Source organism: Sorex fumeus, unplaced genomic scaffold, assembly GCF_029834395.1.
Source record: "Sorex fumeus unplaced genomic scaffold, SorFum_2.1 ptg000003l, whole genome shotgun sequence".
NCBI classification, from domain to species: domain Eukaryota; kingdom Metazoa; phylum Chordata; class Mammalia; order Eulipotyphla; family Soricidae; genus Sorex; species Sorex fumeus.
Genome location: NW_026606060.1, coordinates 48938051 through 48962929, shown reverse-complemented (window position 1 = coordinate 48962929; position 24879 = coordinate 48938051). Strand labels below are relative to the sequence as shown.

The 24879-nt window shown below is 41.0% G+C and overlaps 1 protein-coding gene across 1 annotated transcript in view; it reads right to left on the bottom strand.

Moving 5' to 3' along the window:
* Nucleotides 1-1150: 1150 nt before the first annotated feature.
* MYBPC1 (myosin binding protein C1) overlaps nt 1151-24879 on the bottom strand; it is an 88408-nt gene continuing 64679 nt past the window's right edge. Inside the window, exons 21-30 of the mRNA XM_056115731.1 lie at nt 21660-21827; nt 18915-19003; nt 14993-15188; nt 13155-13294; nt 11688-11847; nt 9689-9825; nt 6574-6760; nt 4490-4548; nt 2643-2685; nt 1151-1385 (exon numbers count right to left, since the gene is read on the bottom strand). Of these exons, the coding sequence (XP_055971706.1) occupies nt 2680-2685; nt 4490-4548; nt 6574-6760; nt 9689-9825; nt 11688-11847; nt 13155-13294; nt 14993-15188; nt 18915-19003; nt 21660-21827 (1142 nt within the window). The 3' untranslated portion in view covers nt 1151-1385; nt 2643-2679. The remainder of the gene's footprint in view (nt 1386-2642; nt 2686-4489; nt 4549-6573; nt 6761-9688; nt 9826-11687; nt 11848-13154; nt 13295-14992; nt 15189-18914; nt 19004-21659; nt 21828-24879) is intronic.

Genomic DNA, 24879 nt, shown 5'->3' with positions numbered 1-24879 from the left:
TTAAATGACTATCTTATAAAATTAAAAAATTACAAAAACATTTTGATTAATATTCTAAAAAAAAGAATGCTGGTCTAGGGGCTGGAGCAATAGTACAGTGGTAGGGTGTTTGCCTTGCATGCAGCTGGCCCAGGTTCAGCTCTTGGCACCCCATATCGTACTCCAAACTTGCTAGGAGGGATCCCTGAGTGTAGAGCTAGGAGTAAACCCAGAGCACTGTTGGGTGTGGTCCACCCCCCCCCCCCACACACACACAAGCTGGTCTAGGAGCTGGAGAGATAGTTCAGAGATTAAACTCTAGTTTTAACACAGCTGACCTAGGTTCAATCTTGTTACCACATATGGTCTCCTGAACACTGCTCCACTGAGTGTGGAGCAAAAACAAAACAACTGCCCGACTGTACGGGTACACTTCTATTGAGCTCCAAGAACAAAAGAGCAACAGGAAAAGAAGGAGGCTAGGGTGAAAGAATATCTATGGTACCTTCCACCTCGACTCTACTCCCTCAACTGAAATTTTCTCTCTAGCATCAGGCTGCATGAAGGACATGATTGAAAAGGTGATGGCCATGTACAAGCTTCTCAGCTCATCAACTGTGAGCAAGCATTCACCCAGGGAGCCATGGATACCCTCAACAAACCCTACTTCCTACATGACCAGGGGTCTGTGAGTCCCTCAGCACTGGTGGGCTTGACCAGCAACCCACACCTTAGACATGTCTGTCTAACACCTACCCCAATCACAGAAGCGATAGCATTACCATTTCCTCACAAATGCTTCCCGCTGAATGTGCCATTTGTTGAATAGGTTTTTATGTTGACTGAGAGGAAAGTCTGAAAGGCTTTCTAGTGAATTCACAGGAGCAAGGGCTCAGATTATGGAATGAACCACTGTTCTGCTTGAAAAGTCTGAGTGGAAGTGAAAGTTTCCAGGATTCTACGATCAGGGACTGTAATCTTTTGTCCAGAGGACTCCAAAGCATCTACATATAGCTCAATCCTTTGTACTAAAAGGACTGCTTTCACTTATTCCTTGTCTGCTTTTTTTGGAGGGTAAGGTTCTGTGACCAAGCCCAAGATAATAACCACCAAGATGCAGACTTCGACCAGATTTTGTTGGCAAATTTTAATGAAGCAATCCGCACAAACTTTTAATTTTTTTTCTTCAAGATTAGGAGGAAAGAAAATGACCACACTTGGGTGTCTGGTGGAAAGACAGAAAAGGCTTTCTCCTTGCAACTCGATTTTAAGGCAGTGAAGGAGAGCGCAGGCGTGGAATATTCCTTAGTATTCCTCGGGATTGCTTGATTGCAAGTCTCGCAAATAGGAATCAATTATGTTAGGAGGCACACCTTGCAAGAGGAGTCTGCAGAAAGAAAGACCACCTGGAGAGGACAGAAAGGGGAGGGCAAAGTCAAGGCTGGCAACATGAAAACCCCCTGGAACAGTCCTTCCCACAGCTGCCAGGAAATGGGACTAATTACATTCAAGTTAGTCACAAAGATCCATTCAAGTTCCTATTTGGAATTCTTCCCTTGGGTTTAGTGCATTTAGAATTGAAAGCGCTATGCATCTAGAAGAAGCAAGTGCCAGGTAGATGCAAGCACTCCCTCCCCCTCTCCCCTTATTACTCAATTTTAGCTTAAATTCCTCTCTAGGTTGAAGTGATAGCCCAGCGGGTAGTGCATTTGAATTGCACGAGGCGATCTGGGTTCAATTCCTCCATCTCTGTTGGAGAGCCCAACAAGCTACTGAAAATATACCACCTGCATGGCAGAGCCTGGCAAACTCCCCGTGGCATATTCGATATGCCAAAAACAGTAACAACAAGTCTCACAACGGAGATGCTACTGGTGCCAGCTCAAGCAAATCGATGAACAACGGGACGACAGTGCTACAGTGCTATAATATGAATTACAGCTTTTTTTTTTCAGATTTAGCATAGAATTCCAATTGGAGCACATTGGAAAAGAAAGAAAAGGTCCTATTCCTTTAGTGCATTGTCCAAGTGCAAGAACTAGAAATATCTTTTAAAAATTGTAAAACCCATCCAATACATTCTGAAGGTGAGAGAGATATCAATCAAAATTTCAGGCTTACCTTGAAGGATTTATGAATTACATAATTTTGTAAAAAGTCACTTTCAAGAAAGAATCAGTGAAGCCATTAAGTTTCATGGCCCTTTAAAAAGTGCTCTACTACTTGCTAATAAATTCACATTCAGACCAAAGCAGCATGCCATCTGAACATTCTTAAAACTTCTTGAATGCAAAGTTGAGTAAGTCATTCTCCTTTTTAAAAGAGTTCAAGTCACATATTGGTAGAAAATTATGTACATGTCCATTCCTTGATGCAGAGTTCAGAATGCTTGAATATCACTCATTTTCATCTACTTCAAATGCTTTAAATTCATGCTCCATGCCATTCAACAATTGGCTTCATGTCAACAGATGTTCATTGGGATGGATAAGGGTTAACAGTTAATTTTAAGATACTGAAATACAAATTAAAACTATAAAGTTAGAGATTTTATATAGTCTATTTTCATTGGATTGCATAATGAAAATCATGCCATACGCTACAGGCTTTGTATGGTTTATGCAGTTATAAGCTTCATATGCCAAGACCATATGAAAGCTTACCTTGGAGGGTAATACACATTCAAACATCCTTATTGTGCTACGACTAAGGAAAAGAGAGAAAGAAAAAGAGGTTATAAACATTAATAAGGGCTAAAATCAAAGTTGAGTACTTGCTGGATGAAATTATGGTCATGATTATGATGAAATGATTTAATTAATCCTTAGTCATGTGAAAGATATAAGAAAATAAAAGCACATGGAGTGAAGGGCAGAGATCCAATCACTTCAAAAGAACATTAATATGTAAAACATTTATTAATATGCACAACCACTTTGCCTAAATAGGTGGCAAAGACAATTGGATTGGACAGTGACTATTTAATGTGAGAGTTTCCAAAGCATTAGATTAAAAAACAAAAAAAACCCCGACCCTACAACATATATATATTCTGTTTTTCAACAAAAGAAAAACATAGACAATAAACAAAGCATTAGTGTACATATATATATGTTGAAATTCTAAAAGGCAAAATTATCAAGTAGATATAAATATTAGACTAGTGCATTTTATAATATTGTATACTGAGCTGGCTACACATGACTGATTGAAACAAACATAATACTTTAAAAAGTAAGGCTAGAAAGTGTAATCTACAAAACTTAAAAGAAAGAACCCTAATCTTTCCCTTTTTGAAATCTGACATTGTCTCTGGGAATGCAATTATTATAAAGTCAGGTCTATATCTATATCTTTAGGGTTTACATGGGGTTGCTGATCTGGCCCCTAATAACTTCTTACTTTATTATTCCAAGTGAGGTGAAACATACATGTACAAATGGGACTATTTAATCACTCAATACCTTGTGGGACTATTTAATCACTCAATACCTTAGAAATGGGGCCTATAATTTCCTTTCCTTCCAAGTTCACAAGTATCAGAAATAATTTTGGTCTCATGAAAATATACAAATATCCTACAGACAAATGGGTTACAGATATTCTACTGGTGAATTAAATTTAAAATATGAATGTTTTCATGTCTTAGCTTCATTTTTGAAGTTAAATAGTTTTATTTAGAGAAATATGAGGGGAGGAAACAGAGACAGATGAGAGAGAGAGAAAGAAAAGAAAGGGCAGAGAGAGAGATGTAGGTGAATCTCCAAGGTGGAAAATGGGATCAAGGGGTAGGTATGAGAGAGAGGAGGAGAGCTGAGCTTCAAATCTCCAAGATAATGTGCCTTAGCTGAAAATTTTATTTGTGTAATTCCCCATCGAAATAGTGCCCAGAATACTTAAAAACAAAAAAATCTTGCTATTTTAAAATGTTTACTTTTCTGATTTTTGACATGAATCTAAGAAACTACACTGAAAACTATATTAAAACAGGAACATACATTTATATGTTAGGAAATAAATACTGAAGAATAACATTAATGGACATTTTGACTATGTTATCTACAATGAGGTCATCTTTCAAATGTAGTTCTCTGACTGGTTTTCAGCACGGGGACTCTTTTTTTTAACCTGGTGGTGTTGAGGACTTATTTTTCCTTCTACGCTCAGCATCATTCCTGGTGGAGCTCAGGGGACCATATGGGGTGCTGGAGATTAAACCTGGGTCAGTCATGTGCAAAGCAAATGCCTTACACCCTGTACTATCTCTCTGGCCCCAAATTTTCTGGCTTTATTTGTGGGGAATTGACTTTTCTGTCAAAACTTAGTTTCTATGTTACCTAATATCCTTGAATAATTTGGCCTTCCTTGTTCATGGCATAATCAGTCTATGCCATGAGCTGCTAAGAATTCAATTAAAAGCAAATGAGAAAGTCAAGCTTTACATGCAAAATGCGATTTCATGTAAGAGGAATGGAACAGAAATATCCAGTGGAATATGAACTTTTAAAACCTGTTGCTGCCCCTCCAGGGAGACTGGTTGTCCAGGGGTATTTACGCCTTGATATATCACTGCAGAATTAGAATATTTGTACCAGTATTTATTTATTATCAGTTGACAGTCTTACCTTTATTTTTTTTCATAGCTTAACAGAGTTCAAGTCACCTATTGTCAGATAACAATCTGATGATAAACAATCTTGACTTTACTTGAAGGACCAAAGGCTTTTACTAATATATCACAGTTGATAACCGTGAGTTTACACCACAATAACTGATATTAAATTATTATGAAATTTAATATACATTTACCATACTTATTATACATTACACATTTACTATAAAGAATAGGTCATCTGTATGTATAACATTACCGCTTTCATAGAGGATCCCAAATGTTGACTCATGTAGAGATTCATAATTTTATATTTTTTAACAACATTCAGCTATTTTTAATACATGCAGCTCTGGTAATGCTTTTCCTTTGTTTGTTGTTTTTGGATGTTAAAACATAAGACCAACAATAACTTGGAAGAAGGTTTGGGGTTTAGAAACCAGATGTTTGCAACTGTGACTTTAACTTGTATCAGTAGCTAATAAACATCTTTAAAAACAATGTTTAAGGGAATAGAAAATGGCAAAAGTCAACCGAAAATGAAGACTGGTCTATACAATTAAGCTTTTTGGAGGTGTGGGGCAAGGATGGAGGGTGAGGAGGGGGGCACTGGGACAATGGTGGGGAGAAGCAGACCCGGGGAAGGGTGTAGTATTGGAGTACTACAAACATGAAATCCTGTCAATAGCAGTATTGTAAACTCAGTGCTTCATAAAACAATAATACAATTAAAACATGTTAAATTAAATATGTTTCTAAGAACAATTTTATGCTTTAACAATAATAATACTTTTGTATTATGCTTTATATATGAGAAAAATTGTCTAGCTCTCAATTGTGAATTTGCTATATTACTGAAGAATTGGGTAAAGTATAAGAGAAAGAATTACTATTTGCTGCTGTTTTTATTTGTTTCTGGTGCCAGGGAATGAACCCACTGATTCAGGCATGAGCAGAATGTGCTCTCCTGGCCAAGAATACTGTTTGGTTCTTATGTAAGTGGCAAATGATTTTCAGTAAGTATTACTACTACATTTCTACTAGATTGAGCACTAAAAATATAAATATTAATCACTAAGCACTCATTATACATTTTTTTCTAAACTGAATATTAACAAAATTATCCTTTGACTTATAGATAGTAATTTCTTCATTATTGGGATAGAAGAAAAATAAACTTCAGATATATAGACCGCTGTATCCCACAGTAAGAATTAGACAAAAGGTATATGGATCATATTGTCTTGTACTGGGGACACTAACAGCCTGTGGGGCTTTCCTGGAATCTTAACGTAGGTTTTGGTTATCAAGAAAAAAAAACCTTTAGTACAAAAATTATGCTCAAGAATACAAAAGTGAGGTAGGTTATGCTGAGAGTTTTTTAACATATTCTCATGTAGATTTTTTTCCCCCTATTTTATATTTATTGCAATGCTTCTGAAAACAAGTTCAATCAAATGTGTTCCCATACATGGAAATCCCATGATGAGGTCTTAAAAACTACTCGTTATATGCTAATGAGTATGCTATATTCTGCATGAAATTGGTAAATTTACCCTTTCACACAATAATAGTCAATAACTAAAAACCTGCAAATTCCTTCATTGCAGTTTCAGTAGATATGTTTTGGTTTTGGGCTTTTATTTATAGATAGATTCCATCGCCAAGTCATAGCCCCTCGACTGGATGTTCATGTCCACATGATGTACAACATACTAGCATCCCACCGATATCAGTGTCCCTTGAGTTACCAAGAATGATCAAAGTTGAAAAGAAGTCAGCTTAAACAATCAAGTAGCTTTCAGCAGAAAAATCCGAGTGGGAATATAGAATGTAAAAAAATAAATATTCTGTCTTGCAGATCTTGAGCCCTTCCTCTGCCACCTCAGGACATTTTGGAAAATAACCCCGCAGTAAAAACAGTGATAAAACAACCCCCCATCCCTTCGACTGGTCTATACACACCGTGTTGGCAGACATACCTTTCACCTCCAGCTTGCATTCGATCTCCACTGTTCCGAGCTCGTTGACTGCCTTGCAGCAGTACGTGCCTCCATCGTAGGGGCTGGGCTTGCGGATCTCCAGGGTACAGACTCCTTGGTTGCTAAACATCCTGTATCTTGGGTCGTCCACAATAGCAACTTTATTTTTCATCCAGGTTATTTTGGGCTGAAGTTAGGAATGAAGTTTAGAAAAGGCAAAACATCTCTGACTTAGCATGTCAACAACCCATCAAAGCTTGATGGAACATTAAAGTCTGAATTAGAAAGTCCATCAGTGAGAGAAGAATCCACATCTACTTGAGCACTATTTCTTGCAAATTAAATTCTGTTTAGTGCTTTGACAAGAACACACATACGCAGTGCTGAATTTTGGGTTTCGAGTCTTTTGGGGGAGGAAGGTGGGGGGGGGACCTAATGGGACTCACCTAATGGGACACACCTAATGGGTGACTCTGAATGGTACTCTACCCATGCTACCTGGCCTGGAAGTGCTCTGGCTCCCCAGCAATAAACCTGGCAGTGCTCTGGAAGTTATATATACCAAGGATGGAACCCAGGGCTTATACAAGGCACATACTCAGCCCTCTGACCTACTTGCATTTAATTTTGATGTACAGGTCCCTTATGAAAACTCATCAGAGAGTATATATATATATATATATATATATATATATATAATATTTTTTCCAGAGGATTGGTTGTGATGTGGGAGGCTAGTCTATGGGAACCTGAAAGAAGGGGTGAGGTTGACCTGCAGAAGCAACTCTGGTTTGTTCAAGGCAATTCTAACAAGAAGGTGGGGATGTGGGTCCTTAGTTCCTGGCAACTGTGCAGGGTGGGATGTCCCTGGGGATAGGTGGGTTGAGAGGTTGGTTATGATGCCTTAGATGGAACAGGCACAGGAAGCAGCCTGTGTGAAGATGGGAAAGAGTTTGAGGCATTTCAGGAGGAGAGAGAGAAGACCAGGCTGAAATCATGGGGAAGTAAGAGGTGTGTGTGTGTGTGTGTGTGTGTGTGTGTGTGTGTGTGTGTGTGTGGTGGGGGTGGTGACAGGGGGAGCTGGTAAGGAGGCGGAAGGGGGTGTGCTGGGAACGGGGGTGGGAGACATGTTGGCTTTCATTCAGATTCAGTGCCTGAAAAGGCAGCACTTGGGACCAAAACAATAGTACAGCAGGTATGTGGCCAACCTGGGTTCGATCCCCAGCATCCCAAATGGTGCCCTGTGCACTGCCAGGAGGAATTCCTGAACACAAACCACCCAGCACTTGTGGGTGTGGCCCATTTCAAAAAAATAAACAAACAAAACAAAATCCAAAGACAGAGATACAAGAGTGCCTTGGCCTTAGAATGGAGAAGCAACACCCAGCTTAGGGGCTGGGGCTGGAAGGGCATCTGGGCTCAACATGGTTTGCAGGGAGAGTGAGGGGTAGATGGTGGGTCTGAACTAATGTGAGGCTCTAGGGATAGGGCTGTGGCACAGTGTGTGAATTATTTAAGAGTTATATTTATCCATGGGTGCTCAGGAGCTATTCCTGGCTCTATGCTCAGGCATGACCTCTGGTGAGGCTCAGGGGGCCACACACAATGCCAGGGATGAAACTAGTGTTGGCTGAAGTGGCCTCCTGCAAGGGTAGTGCCCTTGCTCTGGTGCTACCCCTCCGGTCCCATTTATGAGTTATTTAGGAGTTCGGGAGTCTCCATACTCTCGTCTCTACCACCTCGTATTAGGTCTCGCACAGGTTCCCAAGGTGTTCCTCCTCTCTCTGGAATCTCTACAGAGTCCACACCTGGGCCTTGGACTTTTTGCTCACTACATTCTTTCCTTAAGTGACATTCTTTTCTAGAGTTTTGCTTCCCAGGGGTGAAAAGTGGCATGCCAAAGTTTGGGACTTCCAAACCAAGACATATCGCTGGCCTCTCTCCAAAGCTTGGCTAAGTCTTTCCTCTGCCTCTTGCTCATTCCCACTTGAACGGATCTACTTCTTATCCAGTTAAACGGGATTTAGCTTCTTCTGATGCTTGGCGTCTCTCTTTGATGACGTCTCTCTGCTTCTACTCACGGCATGTGCATGAACATATATATATATACATATATATGTATATATATTTATACATATATAATATACATTATATTTATACATATATAATATACATATATATATTTTTTCTAAATATTCAGGCACTTTTCTCTCAGTGTTGCCCAGGAATAGATCGCTTAATAATAACATCCATTTCTTCTTTTCCAATGGTAATAAGAAAACTTAAACTCTTTCCAAATCTTTTCAGTCAGATATAATTTCTTCCCTTTTAGCACTCCATACCCCATTAATGGCACATTTTCAAATGTTTTCTTGCTTAATAGTGTCATCATTATTTACTCGAATGGCTTACTTAAAACTCGATGCATAAATATTATGAGTGAGTTTTTCAGAGAAACAGTACTACTATCTCCTTACTTCTTAATTCTTTTAAACATGGGCAGTTTTGTTTTTCCTTAGCAGATAGTAAAGAATTATAATCATTTTGGGGCAGGAGAGATAGTGCAGAGGTTAAGGTGCTTGCTTTGCACGTAGCTGGCCTCAGGTCAATCCCCAGTATTACCTATGATCCCTCAAGCGCCACTAGCAGTGATCCCTGAGCATAAAGCAAGGTGTGTCCCCCAAAAAACAACAACCAAAACCCCACTACTACAACCAAGAAAAATACAGAAATGTCTGTTTGGCTACTGATTTAAGTTAGTGTATCTAAAGATTCATTGACACCAAACACCCTAAAACCTCTTTTAAAGCCCAGAAAAAGACATACAAGGTAGCTGAAAAACAGTCATTTCTATTTTGTTTTGTTTGTTTTTTATTTTTAGGTCACACCCAAGGGGTGATCAAGGATTACTTCTGTCTCTGTGCTCAGAGGCCACTTCTGGCAGCTCTCAAGGGAACAATATACCATGCCAGGGATTGAATTGGCATCCGTTGGGTGCCAGGCTGATGTGTTAGATTCTGTGTGATCTCTCTCACCCCTATTACTACTTATAACATAGCAAATACAAAAGAGAGTTGAATTAAAGTGACTTAAAAAAAAAACAACAAACCAGTACCTTAGGGTTCCCTCTCACACTGCAGTTGAGGGTAGCGTTGTAACCTGCAATTGCGTAGGTGTTCACCAGAGGCTGAGTAAACATGGGCGCTTCTGTGAAATTGAAGTCTTCATATACTGGATTTTTGTAGACTTTCCCTGAAAAATAACCATTGGAATTAGGCTAATTGGCCTGAGCCTATATTACCCATGGCCTATTTACTCACAATTAAAACTGCCTGGAACTTAGAAGAACATGTAAGACTCTGAGAGAGCACCCCATCGCTCTGTCCTGAGGGTCACAAAGATACAGACACTCCTGGGACCAAAAGCCAGACTGGTTACTTAACATTGCAACAAAAGTTAGAATGAGGTGTCCGGACACTGGATCAGCTCTATGACCGAGTGGGTGGCATAAGGAAGCTTTAGAAAAATAATGGTTTATGGATTATGAAGAAGTGAAAAGACAGGGCTGAAACTAGCTTCCTCCCTCGCCACCCCTCACTTCCAGAGTCCATATGGTCCGCCACTGAAGGTGCCTGAAACAAAAGTAATAGAAACTCCAGAAGCAAATGCATGCTTTTTCTGCCCTGTGATTTTAGCTATTTATAGAGATACTGCCTAGATGTTGACATCAAGTAATGCTTGTATTGGGGGAACAGGGGTTGGGGCCACACCTAGCAGTGCTTCACATCCAGCAACACTTTGCAGTGTTGGGGAACCATGTAGAATCAAGGGATCAAACCTAGTTTAGCTGTGTGCTAGGGAATGCCTTAACCCCAGTACCATCTCTCTGGCCCCACGTTTGTATTTTCTTAAACACAGCAATAATAACTGTCACTGTCACTGTCCTCCTGTTGTTCATTGATTAGCTCAAGCGGGCCCAGTAACATCTCCATTGTGACAATTGTTACTGTGTTTGGCATATTGAATATGCCACGGGTAGCTTGCCAGGCTTTGCCATGCGGGCGAGATACTCTTGTTAGCCTGCTGGACTCTCTGAGAGGGGTGGAGGAATCAAACCTGGGTCGGCCATGTTGGCCGCTTGCAAGGCAAACATTCTACCCACTGTGCTATCGCTCCAGTCCAGCAATAATAATAATAATAATGATAATAAAAGTAATAATAACAGCCCCGTGTTTGTATTTTCTTAAACACAGCAATAATAATAATAATAATAATAATAATAATGGGCCGGAGCAACAGCATAGTGGGTAGGGCGTTTGCCTAGCACGCCGCTGACCCTGGTTCAATTCCTCCGCCCCTCTCGGTTAGCCCGGCAAGCTACCAAGAGTATCCTGCCTGCATGGCAGAGCCTGGCAAGCTCCCCGTGGCATACTGGATGTGTCAAAAACTGTAACAAGTCTCACAATGGAGACTTTACTGGTGCCTGCTCGAGCAAATAGATGAACAACAGAAGGACAGTGCTACAGTGCTAATAATAACAATAATAATAATAATAATAATAATAATGGCACGATAGCACAGAGGGTAGGGCATTTGCCTTTCATGCGGCCGACCCAGGTTTGATTCCTCTGTCCCTCTTGAAGAATCCTGCAAGCTACCAAGAGTATCCCGCCCGCATGGCAGAACCTGGCAAACTCCCTGTGGTGTATTCGATATGCTAAGAAGAGTAACAACAAGTCTCACAATGGAGTCGTTACTGGTGCCCGCTCAAGCAAATAGATGAACAATGGGAGGACAGTGGACAGACAGACTTAAAATTTTTACTTGTAAAATGAAAGTTTCTCTTGGATACTTTTACCATCATTTAAAAAAATATGTCTATTGGTGGGCTGGAGCAAGAGTATAGCAGGTACTTTGCCTTGTGTGCGGCTGACCCAGGTTTGATTCCTAGCATCCCATATGGTCCCCTGAGCATGCACCGCTGGGAGTAATTCCTCAGTGCATGAGCCAGGAGTAACCCCTGTGCATCACTGGGTGTGACCCAAAAAGCGAAGCAAAACAAAACAGAACAAAACAAAGTCTATTGGTTTGTTATTCCTTTTTTACCAACTCACCATCTTTGGCAATCACAGCACTCTCTTTAGTTCTTGTTGCATCCTCACTGAGGCCACACATATTTTCAGCAAAGACCCGGAAGTAATATTCATTTCCGATGACCAGTTCAGTAATGGTGGCATTGGTTCGGTGATAATGTTCAATGACCGTGAACCATTCCTGAAAGGAAAAAAATCCAAGTCAATCGAGGAAAATTACCTAAAAAGGCACAACTATTCTAGCTGTTAATTAGAATAGGAATTAACTAAAAGAAAACTTGCACTCATTTTCATTCGTAATTTGATCTTTATTTACACATAAGGCTCATATACCTCTAATGTCAACTACTACTTGAATCATTCCTCATAAATGTACAATGACTGTCCTCTACTAACTTAGCTATTTACCAACTTTTGAAAAACAAAAATAATTATGGAATTTGAGTGTCAATGTATCTAATCAGAGGAAGAGATGATAAATTATTAGAGAAAAAAATTTTCCATAAATAAATTTACGTAATATTTAGGTTCTTTTAGGTTTTTTGTTTGTTTGCTTTTTGGGTCACACCTGGCAGTGCTCAGGGGTTACTCCTGGATTTGCACTCAGGAATTACTCCTGGTGGTGCTCAGGGGACCATATGGGATGCTGGGATTCGAACCCGGGTCGGCAGCGTGCAAGGCAAATGCCCTACCCACTGTGCTATCACTCCATCCCCTCTTTTAGGTTTTTTTGCTCAGATAGTTCTTCCTATCATTTGTTTACACTCTGTCACCTTCACCTAGATAAGTCACTATCTTAAACTGTATTATGTGTTTACTATTTTGTTTCTCCACTTCCTACCTCCCCCACTAGAATGAACAGACTGATGGCAAAGCCAGATGTTCTGAATCATCCCCCAGAACCCCTCAAAGCACCTGACACACAGTGAGTTCTATGCCCACACACAAATGAAGTTGGAATATTAAACAATGACTGAACAATAAATGAATGTATAAAGAAGAAAAGCTATTTTAATTTGTAATTTCCACCCTTTTCATAGTGAACATAGTGGTTTTGAAGATCCCTCTGCAACCAGTAGACAGCTACAATGGAGAACTACGTTAAGTACCACTAATGGAGAAAATACACTTGTTAACAAAAAGCACATAAAAGTAAAGGATCTTCCTAGGAACTTCAACTTAGATTTCTATTATCTATGTCTTTGGTATTTTTCAGGACACCAGACAAACAGAGTTGTGTTTCCTCTACTCCCAACATCATTACTCCAACATTTTTTATTGGAAATGTTTTATTTATCTGTTATATCACTTGGTTTTATGCCTTTAGGAACCTTTTTGTTTGTCTTGTTTCTTGGTGCTCAGGACACTGTGTTAAGTAACAACATGGAATTCAAGTTCGATTCTTTTAGTTCTTACCCTTTCTACTTCTGCCGCACCCCCTTCACTGTGCCCCAGGAGATGGTGTCAGCAGGAAAAGTCTAGCCTTACCATGCTCTTCTTGTCAGCCTTCTGGATGGTGTATCCTGTTATGGCAGCGTTTCCATCGTCCTTGGGTGGCGTCCATGAGAGAGCAACGTTCTCTCCCCACACATCATCGATCTTCACAACTTGGGGAGGGCCTGGGCGGTCTAAGGGATGAATTCATGCATCACTGGAAGGTCACTTCCCTCTCCGATACAGCCTTCTTAGAGGAGGAGGGTTTGGGATGTGCTTTCCTGGATTACAGGGGCGGTATTCGTACAGACACTGCCACAGGGAGCTCTGTTAGAAGGGGTCAGACTGGGTCTAAGAGCAGCACCCGCACCCTCCTCCACCTGTCCACATGCTCCTCCACTTAACAGAATTCACCAAGTGGGAAAGAGTGTCCAGAAAAAGATATGAACTTTCACCCAAGGGGAGGCTTGCCATAGGAACATACTGCTGTTTAGAGAATGACTAGTTTCTAAAAGTGAGTGGAAGTAAACCTTCTTCCTACTCTGCTCTTAAATTTCCCTCTTTGTGTGTGTGTGTGTGTGTGTGTGTGTGTGTGTGTGTGTGTGTGTGGTGCCCTACTCACTATTATCTTTCTGGTCTTCAGTATTAAATTGTTGTGGGGGCCATATCCTTGGTTCCCAGGCTCAGTGAACCAAGGGGTCACCAGAGCCACACCTTGTGGGGGTGGGGTACAGGAGTGTCATGTTATGTCAGGTATCAAACTGGGGTTCCAACATGCAAGACATGCACTGCCATGCTCTACCACTTGAACCCAACCTCAGACCTGTAATATTTTTTATGCAAGAATTCAACATACAAAATAGTTTTATCAGCAGGGAGTTGAGAAACAGTATAAGAGAAGTATATTGCAAAGTACAGGGAGTTTTCACTAAGAAACACAAGCTGATTCTTTAATATATATGCCGCCAGTCTCCCATGATGAGTCCAGTAAACCAAGGAAAATGATCCTGATGTGCTAGCAAAGGTCACCAATTTTTCTATCATTTTTTAGTGGGGTAAGCTCCTGGCAATACTCAGGGAATACTCCCTACTTAGTGCTCAGGGCACTCTTGGTAGTGTTCAGGGGACCATACAGTGTCAGGGATCAAACCTGGGCCTCCAGAATGCAAAGCATGTGCCCCAGTCCTTTGAACCATTTCCCCTGGCCCCTCTCTTAATTTTTTTTTAATGAGCTCTATAAAGTGTCACCAAAACAAAAATTTCTCACTTTTTTTCTATTTGAGGGCCATACCAGGTGATACTCAGGGGTTAGCCCTGGATTTGTGCTAAAGAATTACACCTGGCAGAGCTCAGGTAATCATATAAGGATGCTAGGGGTTGAACTTGGATCAACCGCATGCAAGGTAAGCATCTTTCCCATGATACTATCTCTCCAGCCCCTCACTTTATTATTACTATTATTATTACTGCAGAGCTGGAAGATGAATTCATGGAGTCACACATGTGAAATGGTAGAGCAAATGCTCTACCACTGAGACACATCCCAGGTTCTCCTTATTTGTGTTCTAATGTCAAGGAAAATTCAGTCACGGTCACGGTCCTCCCGTTGTTCATCAATTTGCTCGAGCGGGCCCAGTAACATCTCCATTGGAGACTTTGTTGTTACTGTGTTTGGCATATCGAATACATCACGGGGAGCTTGCCAGGCTCTGCCGTGTGGGCGAGATACTCTCGGTAGCTTGCCGGGCTCTCCGAGGGGGGGGAGGAATCGAACTCGGGTCGGCCATGTTGGCTGCATGCAAGGCAAACGCCCTCCCCGCTGTGCTATCGCTCCAGCCCCAAGGAAAATTAGTTGCTATATTACTTGGACAGAACTCGTGGTCCCAACCTACCAACGATCTGAATATCGATGGACGCGCTTTCGACATATTTATCCACTTTAACTTCAAGATCGTATTTCCCAGAGTGGGTCCTCTCTGCTTTTCTGATAAAGATGATTGTATCTGTCTCAGAGTTGCGAATGTTAATTTGATTCTTATCGATTTCTTGACCATCCTTCTTCCAAGTTAATTCTGGTCTTGGTTTTCCCTAGAGAGACATAAAAGTAGAAAGGGAGAATTAGATTGTCCCCCAGATCCCCATTTCCAGCTTTATTATTTTGTCTTTATTTGAGGGTGGGCTGAGCTTTTAGGTTGCACCTGGCTGTACTCAAGGTTTACTTCTGGCTCTGTGCTTAGGGATCACTCCTGCTAGGGCTCAGGGAACCATACACGGCGCTGGGAATTCTTACTTACTGTACTATTTTTCCACCTCTTCCCACTCAGTTTTCAAAAAGAGGCAGAAACTTCCCCATTCTAGGCAGGGGTTGAAAGCATCCTGTGATGAGTGGCTAGAGAAGGAAATGACACCCCCCTTTGCCCATTGAATGCATTTGGTGTACAAGGCACTATGTCCTTTCACATCAAGTATCATTTTCCTCAATTCTTGCATAAAGAAGTTGAAAGACTTGCCTAAAATATTGTAGCTAAGTGAAGGCCCATCTTAGAGTTGGGTCTCTCTAGTGTCAGAGCTCATATCACACAGCATAATGGTTAAGAGCCTGGGTTCTGGCCTCGAGGGACTGTCTTATCAGACTCCACTTAATAGCTGTGTGATCAGGGACAAGTTACTTTAACTTCCTATACCTCAGTTCCCCGTTTTATAAAATGAGAACAAAGATAATACCCCCTTCATGGGGTTGCTTATAAAGACAGATATCCTTAGAAGGTGTTAGTGTTTTGAATTTTATTTTTATTATTTTAATTTCTAATTGAATTTCATCTTTTTGATTGACAAATTTATTCCAATACATATGTGGAGTTGGATCATAGATAATGAGCCACTCACCTAGCACCCCAGAATGCACACTTGTGCAAATGCTACCTGGTCAACTGGGGTCTCACCAGCTCCTCCAACCTATCCCCGTTAATACTTTAGAGATTTGGGTACACCCATCTCCACAATGTAGTCTCCACTCACGGAGCCCAAAAACTTAAACTATTTGTTTTTGGAGTGGGGCACACCCAGCAGTGCTCAGGGCTTACTTCTGGCTCTAAGCTCAGGGGTTAATCCTGGTGGGGCTAAGGGGACTTATGTGGCACCAGGGATCAAGTTGGGGGTCTACTGCCTGCAAGGAACGTGTCTCAACTCTGGTACTATCTTCTCAGCTAACAAGACTTAAGCTTTTGTTTATCGCTAAGATCTCATTGGATTTCACTGAGTCACAAGCTTGCTCTTCCTATCTTCCTATTTTGGTTTTGGGCCATACCTAGTGATGTTCAGGGTTTACTCTTAGGTCTGCACACAGGAATTCTTCCTGGCGGTGCTCAGGAAATCATATTAAGTGCCTAGGATGGAACCAGCATCAGCCGTGTACAAGGCAAGTGCCCTACCAGCTATACTATCTCTCCTCCCTGTGGTGAACTATGTAAGGGTTTTTATTCATGTCATCTAAATGTTAATGATTCAGGGTGGAGGGTGAAGCATCACCTTCCCATGGGCTCCTAAGGTGACTTATTGAAGGTATGTGGTAAGAAATGTAATTAGGTATGTGAACATATCATATAAAACTTCTTTCCATAGAGCCTGTGGTTTGGCTGGGGTTTAAAATTGGAGAATAATACTGCTAAGGAAAGCAAACAGTTCCAGGCCCCAGTTCTTTAAGCATACAACATGCTGTTAGCTACTGGAGAATAAAATGAGTTCTCTGCTTAAAGAAACACTGAAATAAGCACTGGGCTTAAGTGTTAGTGGATGTGGCTCTCCACAACTATTTTCTTGCTGTGTGACAAAGAACACATTCAAGTTTCTTTGAATGTGTTTCCCCCTTCTCAAGGGGAAATAAGGAAATCTGCCCTTCTTGACTCAAAAGATAATAAAAGGAGTCTGATGACTTTCCTCTAAGGAAACTTTTTGGGGTCACTTTCAGCGAAATATTCATAACAAGTAATACAAAATAAATTATTTAGGTCCTGCTTTGAGCGCAGGCTTTGGGGGTCAGGGTGGAAATATTTAAAACATGGTTGTGGGAAGGTGCAATGGTGGTGGGATTGGTGTTGAAATATTAAATGTAATAAATTATTGTGAACAATTTTATAAAAAAATAAAATTTTAAAAAAGGAGTCAGACACAGAAAGATTGCATTCATCTGGGGAACAAAAAGCAATGAAAAGGGAGACTAACACCCAGGAATGGCTGAGATTAGTACCAGGAATTTTGCTTCATGACTTGAAGGCCAGCCACACGTGCTAGGTGAAAAGGAAGCTCAGATAGAGAAGAGAGCACCAAATAAAGGGTGTTTTGAGGACCCTCCCAAGGTGGGAGAAGCATGCTAAAAGTAGTCTATAGACCAAACATGATTGCCACTCAAGGCCTCTCTTGCAAAACACAGTACCCAAAAGAAGAGAGAGAGAACAAGGGGGAATGCCCTGCCACAGAGGCAGGGTGGGATGGGGGGATGGGGGGTGGGAGAGATGCTGGGACCCATGGTGGTGGAGTATGGGCACTGGTGGAGGGATGGGTACTTGATCATTATATAACTGAAACCCAAGCACGAAAATTTATAAGTCTATAACTGTACCTCATGGTGTTTCACTAATAAAAAAAATTTTTTTTAAATATTGTTTTAAAAAATGTCTGACATCCGTCGACGATCAAGAATCAGGGACGCTGTCTCATTTGCCAAGGTGTCGAAAATCAGATGGGCTGGTCACGTAATGAGATTTAGAGACGACCGCTGGACTAGAGCTGTTACCGACTGGATTCCACGGGATGTCAAAAGACCGCGTGGCCGCCCACCTACCAGATGGTCAGACTTCTTCGTCAAGATCATGAATGATCGGTTTGAGGCCCTTCATGTTCCCGGAGCGAACAGATGCCATTGGGCTACACTAGCACGCGACAGGGACAAATGGAGACGTTACTGGCGCCCGCTCGAGGAAATCGACGACTAATGGGAAGTTAAGTGAAACTTCACTTAAGTGATTAAGTGAAGTTTTAAAAAATAATAACTAAATAATTTCCTCCAAAAAAAAATAAAATGCAACTATCAGTAAGTTAGTAAATCATGTATATTCAATAAAAACTTTTTTATAAGAAAAAAAGGAGTCAGATAAATAAGGTTGTGTACTTGTCTGTGTAAATCTGTGTGTATGTGTGTGTGTTGGTTGTGTATGTGTATGAATGCACACATGTCTGTATGAATGTGAATCCCAGAATTGGTTCCTGTAAATAAAGTCTAGATTATCTTGTGAATAACAGAATCTTTTGCTGAAGAATGATTTAACAATTTTTATGTCTCAAATAGTGTATTAAAGATATTAAATTATTATGTCTTCTATTGAAATTTAATTTGATTCAAGGCTAATTGTAGGAAGATTCTGATCTTGGACATCTGTAAAACTGGCTTCCTTGAAATTTAAACTGAGAGTTTCTCTTAAAATGAAGGTCAGTTTTACAGATGTGCAACACCAGAGTCTTGAAGCATTTTTCATTTTGGACTGTCATCTCTATTTCTTCCTCACCCTACTGCAGTTCCCAAGTTTCACATAAGACCAGATTTATCTGTCCAATGTAGAAGGAAAAATCTGTGACAATATTTATAGATGTTGCTTATTCTGACACAGGAGATTATTTATCCACTTCTAAGTCTCTTCCATTATTTTCCTATTCTGCTGATAAATCCTGAATGATAATGAACTTCAGTGTGAGCAGACATTGTCTTCTTCTTCACACCCTTGCACAGGAAAGAGTAAATGAGTGACCCGGAATTATTACCTGGAAAGGTATCACCAGATTGACAGCTTCTCCAACTCTGCGAATGTAAGTTTGCTTCAGGTGCCTTGGGATGCGAATCTTCGGAGGTTCTGGGTGAGAGTGGAGTAGTATAATTGCATTATCAATATAAGGCATTGAAAATGATCTGCAATAAGCATATGGCACCTGTGCACTGAGATACTCTTGTGTTTGTGTCTTTGCAGTAAAATCTTAGATGTAGCACTAACAGATGATATATGTTAAGTTTGGTTCTGAATGTTTTTTTTCAAGAAGAGAGTTTAAATAGTTTAACTCCACAAATTTTGTCCTTTATCACCTTCATTTTACTGCAATCTTTTATTACTAATATACACTCGAACCAACTATATAGAAAAAACACAATTTTTCTTTGAGCCTAACATGTATTTTTCATAGCTTCTAACAATAAATATATTCTCTGAGACATTCAAATGTTACATAAAATATCTACATGCACCCCCATTGCATGTAGAACTGCCAATTTGCTTTTTGAGGGTGCATATCCAGAAATGACCAGAGGCTATTCCTGACTCTGTGTTTTGGAATGATTTCTGGCAGTGCTCTGAGGACCACATGTGGTACCAGGGATCAAAACGGCGTTGGTAGAATGCAAGGTAAGCATCTTCACCTCTGTACTATCTCTCTAGCCCTTGTTGAACTGGTTTAATAGAACGAATTATATTGATTCCGGGGCTGGAGAGACAGTGCAGTGGATAGAATGCTTGCCTTGCATACAGATGACCTATGCTCGATCTCTGTCATCCCATATGGTCTACAAGCTTCTCCAGGAGTGTTTCCTGAATGCAGAGCCATGAGGAACCCCTGGGCATCACTGGGTGTGGACGATAAATAAAATAAAAAATGATATTGTTTATAATAAATAATTCTTAGAATAAAATCTGGTCCACAATGATAGGAAGAACATTTTATTTTTTTATTTTTTATTTATTTATTTTTTGCTTTTTGGGTCACACTTGGGGATGCACAGGAGTTACTCCTGGCTCTGCACTCAGAAATTACTCCTGGCGGTGCTCAGGGGACCATATGGGATGCTAGGAATCGAACCCGGGTCGGCCGCATGCAAGGCAAATGCCCTACCCGCTGTGCTATCACTCCAGCCCCTAGGAATAATATTTCAAATATTTATGTAAGTAATTTATAAACTTACCATAAAATTGTGGACAGTTCATTTTGATTCTACACTAAAACATGCTAAGTTGCACGTAAAGGTTATCTGCAATGTTGAATCTAAAACCCTTTAACTCAATTTTCATGCAGTTACACAGAAGTTTGAGATTTCTTCTGCATTTTGGATGCGCCTTTAGCCCAGGCACAAGGAGTATTTTGGTTTGTTTCACTTGGGGGCCACAGCAGGTGGTTCTTAGGAGCTATGCCAGCTCATGCTCTGGAGATTCATCCTGGCAGTACTCAGGGAGCCAGGGGAGCCCCATGGCTGAACACAGGCTCCTTCATGCAGAGCATGCACTCCAGCCCTCCAAGCTCTTCCCCACCCAAACTGGCCCTTTGATTGTTAACTGTGAGTGCAGGGTGCTGGGAAGACGATAAGGAGATAGACCCAGTCTGGGGGTGCTAACTGGGTCTGTCTCAAGGCCGCAGCAGTCACACTCATCATCTCAGGGTCAGTGCAGATGTCCAATGCTGACCAGAGCAAATAAGGCACACACATCACTACAGAAATGCCTGTAGCACAATGGAGTACTATGTAGCTCTTAGAAAAGATGAAGTCATGAAATTTACATACAAGTGGTACAACATGGAAAGTATCATGCTAAGCGAAATGAGTCAGAAAGAGAGGGATAGACATAGAAAGATTGCATTCATCTGGGGGATATAAAGTAACAAAATATGAGATTAATACCCAAGAATAGCTGAGATCAGCACCAGGAGGATTACTCCATAGCTTAGTGGCCAGTCGGGCATTCTAGAGGAAAGGGCAGCTCAGACAGAGAAGGGAACACCAAATAAAGGGTGTTTGGAGGATCCTCCCAGGAGGGGAGATGCATGTCGAAAGTGGACTATGGACTGAACATGTTTGCCACTCAATGCCTCTTTTGCAGACCACAACACCCAAAAGGAGAGAGAGAACACAGGGGATTGCCCTGCCACAGAGGCAGGGGGGATGGGGGGATGGGGGTGGGAGGGATATTATCCATGGTGGTGGAAAATGGGCACTGGTGGAGGGATGGGTATCTGATCATTGTATAATCAAACCCAAGCACAAAAAAATTGTAAATCTACAACTGTACCTCATGGTGTTTCACTAATAAAAAAAAATTAAAAAAAAAAAGTAAAACACAATATTTAAAAAAATAAATAAATAAATAAATAAATAAATAAATAAAAAAGAAATGCCTGTAGCCTTGCAAAATGAACTGAGTCAAGTTGGTGCTGCAGGGGGATGTGCCTGATGTGTCAAAAGCTCATTGTCAAAAGGCAGCCCAGTCAGCACTGCCTCCTGGAAGCAATGGAGCTAGCGAGTTAACTAAATGGTCTTCCAACAAGCTCTGCATCCCAAGCTGATCTCTCACACTGTCTGAAATGGGCTTTCCCCCCCTTTTTTACAGTGCTGGGGATCAAATCTAAGGTCTTACACATGGACACCAAAATGTTCTAACTACCACTTGGCTATATCCCCAGTCTTGCCCATTTCTAAGTCCTGGGAAGCATTAACATGTTAGACCGAGATCTGAAACCTTAGCCACTGACCGATGATTTCCTTCACCAGAATGGGCTGAGAGTAGTACTTGGGCTCGCTTTCACCTGCAGCATTCACAGCCTTCACGCGCACAAAGATCTTGGCATCCGTTGGCAGACCTGTGATTGTGAACTTGGTCTTGTCGATCAGATCTGTGTTTGCTGCTTTCCAATCCTCAGCTGCAATACAGAAGAAAGCAAAAAAAAAAAAAGAAGAAGAAACCGGTTAATGAAAGAAATCACCCTACAGGTTACAGTTGACTTCCAATTGGTCTTTTCTGCCTCAAATAGACTCATTTGGAGGAAATATGATTTTGACTGGACTTAAACACTTTTTTAAAAAATTACATAAAAAATAGCCAAGAAGGGATAAGGGGAATAATGGGAGAAAGGAAATCAGATACTATTTCTGAGAAACCTCTTATTTAAGATACTGACACCACTACTCATATCGCTTACTAAAACTAACACTGTTCCCAAGATTGCACCAGTTTTATTCCAATTTAGTTTTTTTGTTTGTTTGTTTGTTTGTTCTCCAATTTAGTCTTATACTAGTGGGTGTCCATGAGATTTTTGTCATCAGAATACACTAATACTCAGAAAAATAGAAAAATGTTCTTCTTATGAAAAATGCCATACTCATATAATCTTGTTTTATCTTGATTGGTTTATTGCTATCACACACAAACAGAAACATAAGAAATCAGATCATTCTGTGAAGAGAAGTTTTTTTGATGCGGGGGGGTGGGGTGGGGTGGGGGTTGGGGACACAACTCAGCCCATGACCATGACAGCCTAAGAAACTGACAGACACCATTCTTTCACCTCAATCTAGACTGATGTCATAAAGCTGCTGGGAGCAAGGTCTACAATATGAAGACATTTTAAAACCAGGCTTACAAATATTTCAGCTTCTAATTTATCTATCCACCTAGGCCTACAAGAAAAGAAAGATGGTTTGGATCCCAATTAGTAACTCCTTCCTGCCACCCAATCTACTGCTATGCTGTTTTTGTTTTTGTTTTTGTTTTTATCCTGTGTGCGGGTGGTGGGTATACTTCATGCTCAATCATAGGACATTCCCAGAAACGTTATCAGAGAGTTAAAAAAAAAGAAAGCTTGGGAGCATTCATTGAATACTTTACCTGGAAGATCAAATGCAGCCTCCCCATTTTCATTAGACTCATTTGCTGATGTACCTTTGAGAATCCGTCATTAAAATTAATTCAAAACACCCACATTCACACCAGGAGAATATCATATCAGTAGTCAGCATTCTCTGTTAGTAAAGTATGCAAAATGTGCAAAAATCTTTGTCTTTCGAGTAGTGATGGGAGGGACCAAACACGTTAGGGGGCAAGGATGGGGGAGAGATGGGATTCCAGACGAGAGGCCCAGGATACTATGTTCAGACTGGGGTTGAGGTCCTGGGGTGCTTGCCACAAAGAAAAGGAGGAGAGAGAAGAGAAAAGAGAGGAGGTTGGGGCATCTCTACCTGTGGTAACTGAGGAAGAGAAGAGCCACGCATGTCCCTAACAGGAAAGAGGGAGCAGCTCTCCATGAGTCTATCCTTGCTCTGGCCCCATCACCCCAGCCTGGGGGAGCCCCTAGGGCACACGGTGCTTCCAGTTTGGGACTCAGGCATTAGAATCTAGGAGCAAGGGTCCTGTCTCACCAGGGTTCAAGTTCCTGCTGGAAATGGAAGCTGCCCCAGCATTGCCAGAAGCAGTCCTAGGCACCATGATAACATGCTCATGAGCATGAAGACAAACGCTCCTGAGGGAACTCTGCATTTCCTGAGGATGGTGGGAAACTGCTGGCCCACAGTGTTGGGTTTGGCTTCACTGGCTCGGGTTGTTGACTTTACAGATGCAAAGAGTGGAGCAGGGGACTGGGGACTGCACTGGTACCCACTACCATGGAACCTTCTGCCCTCTTTTTTTTTTAACCCTTCTGAAGAGTATCATAAAGCCAGAATATTTTGGTGATGTAGATAATAAAAATTAATCAGGACTTTGAGAAAGAGCTATGTACTCTAACCTGAAGCAAATGATCCATTTAGGGGCTACTGGGCAACTGTTTAAAAATGTCAGAGACAATGATGAGAGAGTGAAAACAGGACATTGGGGAAATATGACTGAGAGAGTGAAGAACTGGAGAAAGAGCACATTTCAAGAGAAAGCAGAGCAAGATAGATTAGAGGAGAACACAAGTGGCCTAGAAATTTCCCTTCCCATAGGAACTGTTTCAATGGAGGATAACAGTGAGGAAGAAAATGGCAGCCAGTAAATGAGGAAGGAGTGTGAAAGTTAACTGATATATGAGTAGAATCTTAAGAATGAAAAGAAGAACCAGAGAGATAGAAAAACGGGTAAGGTAATTCCTCGTATGGAGCTGGCCCAGGTTTGATCCCTTGCACCCCTCAGAGTCCTCACCCATCCACTCTGAGCATTTTTAAGAGTGATTTTTGAGTACAGAACCAGGAGTATGCCCTGAGAATTGCTTGGTGTGGTCCCCCCAAACAAAAACTAAAACAAAATGGAAAGAAGGAAGGGACTAGAGTTAAGGAAATAAAGAAGAGGAAAAATGGTGCAGGCATGAGAGAGAGAGATGAGAGAGAGAGAGAGAGAGAGAGAGGGCATTGTCAAAACCAACACACAATCTATGAAAGGAAGAATTCTCTTACAGAATAAAACCTGACGAATATAAATACATAAACACTACAGAAAATTAGTCTGGAGGACAACAGCCATTAAAAGAGAATGAAGAACAGGGCAGCCACATAAAGTAAGGAAAGACTGCAAGAAGAAAGAGACGTTATGAAAGAACTTCCAGAGAAAGCTAAGTCCCAAACGTTATGTGGTAAAATGTATACATGATACTGACTGTGTACTTATACATATGTATATGCAGACATACATATGTATTGACACAGACCACACACAAAATGATGTAAAATACACTTCGTTGTATTTTATCTAAGGTGGGTAACATCAAAATGACAGCCATGTATCATTTTGCTGTATCTTCTTACTTTTTAAACCTATCAGAAAGAAAAGAGTAAAGAATTTGCTCTATATCATACATACACCAAAAGGCTTGTGCTCAGCCACCACGTCAAGTACAAGATTGCGAAACTCTGCTGGCTGGGCGGTACCGAGAGGTGTGTGCTCACATTTTTGAAGGTGGGAGGGGAAACTGGATAAGTTAAACCAGTGGCTTTCAATCATTT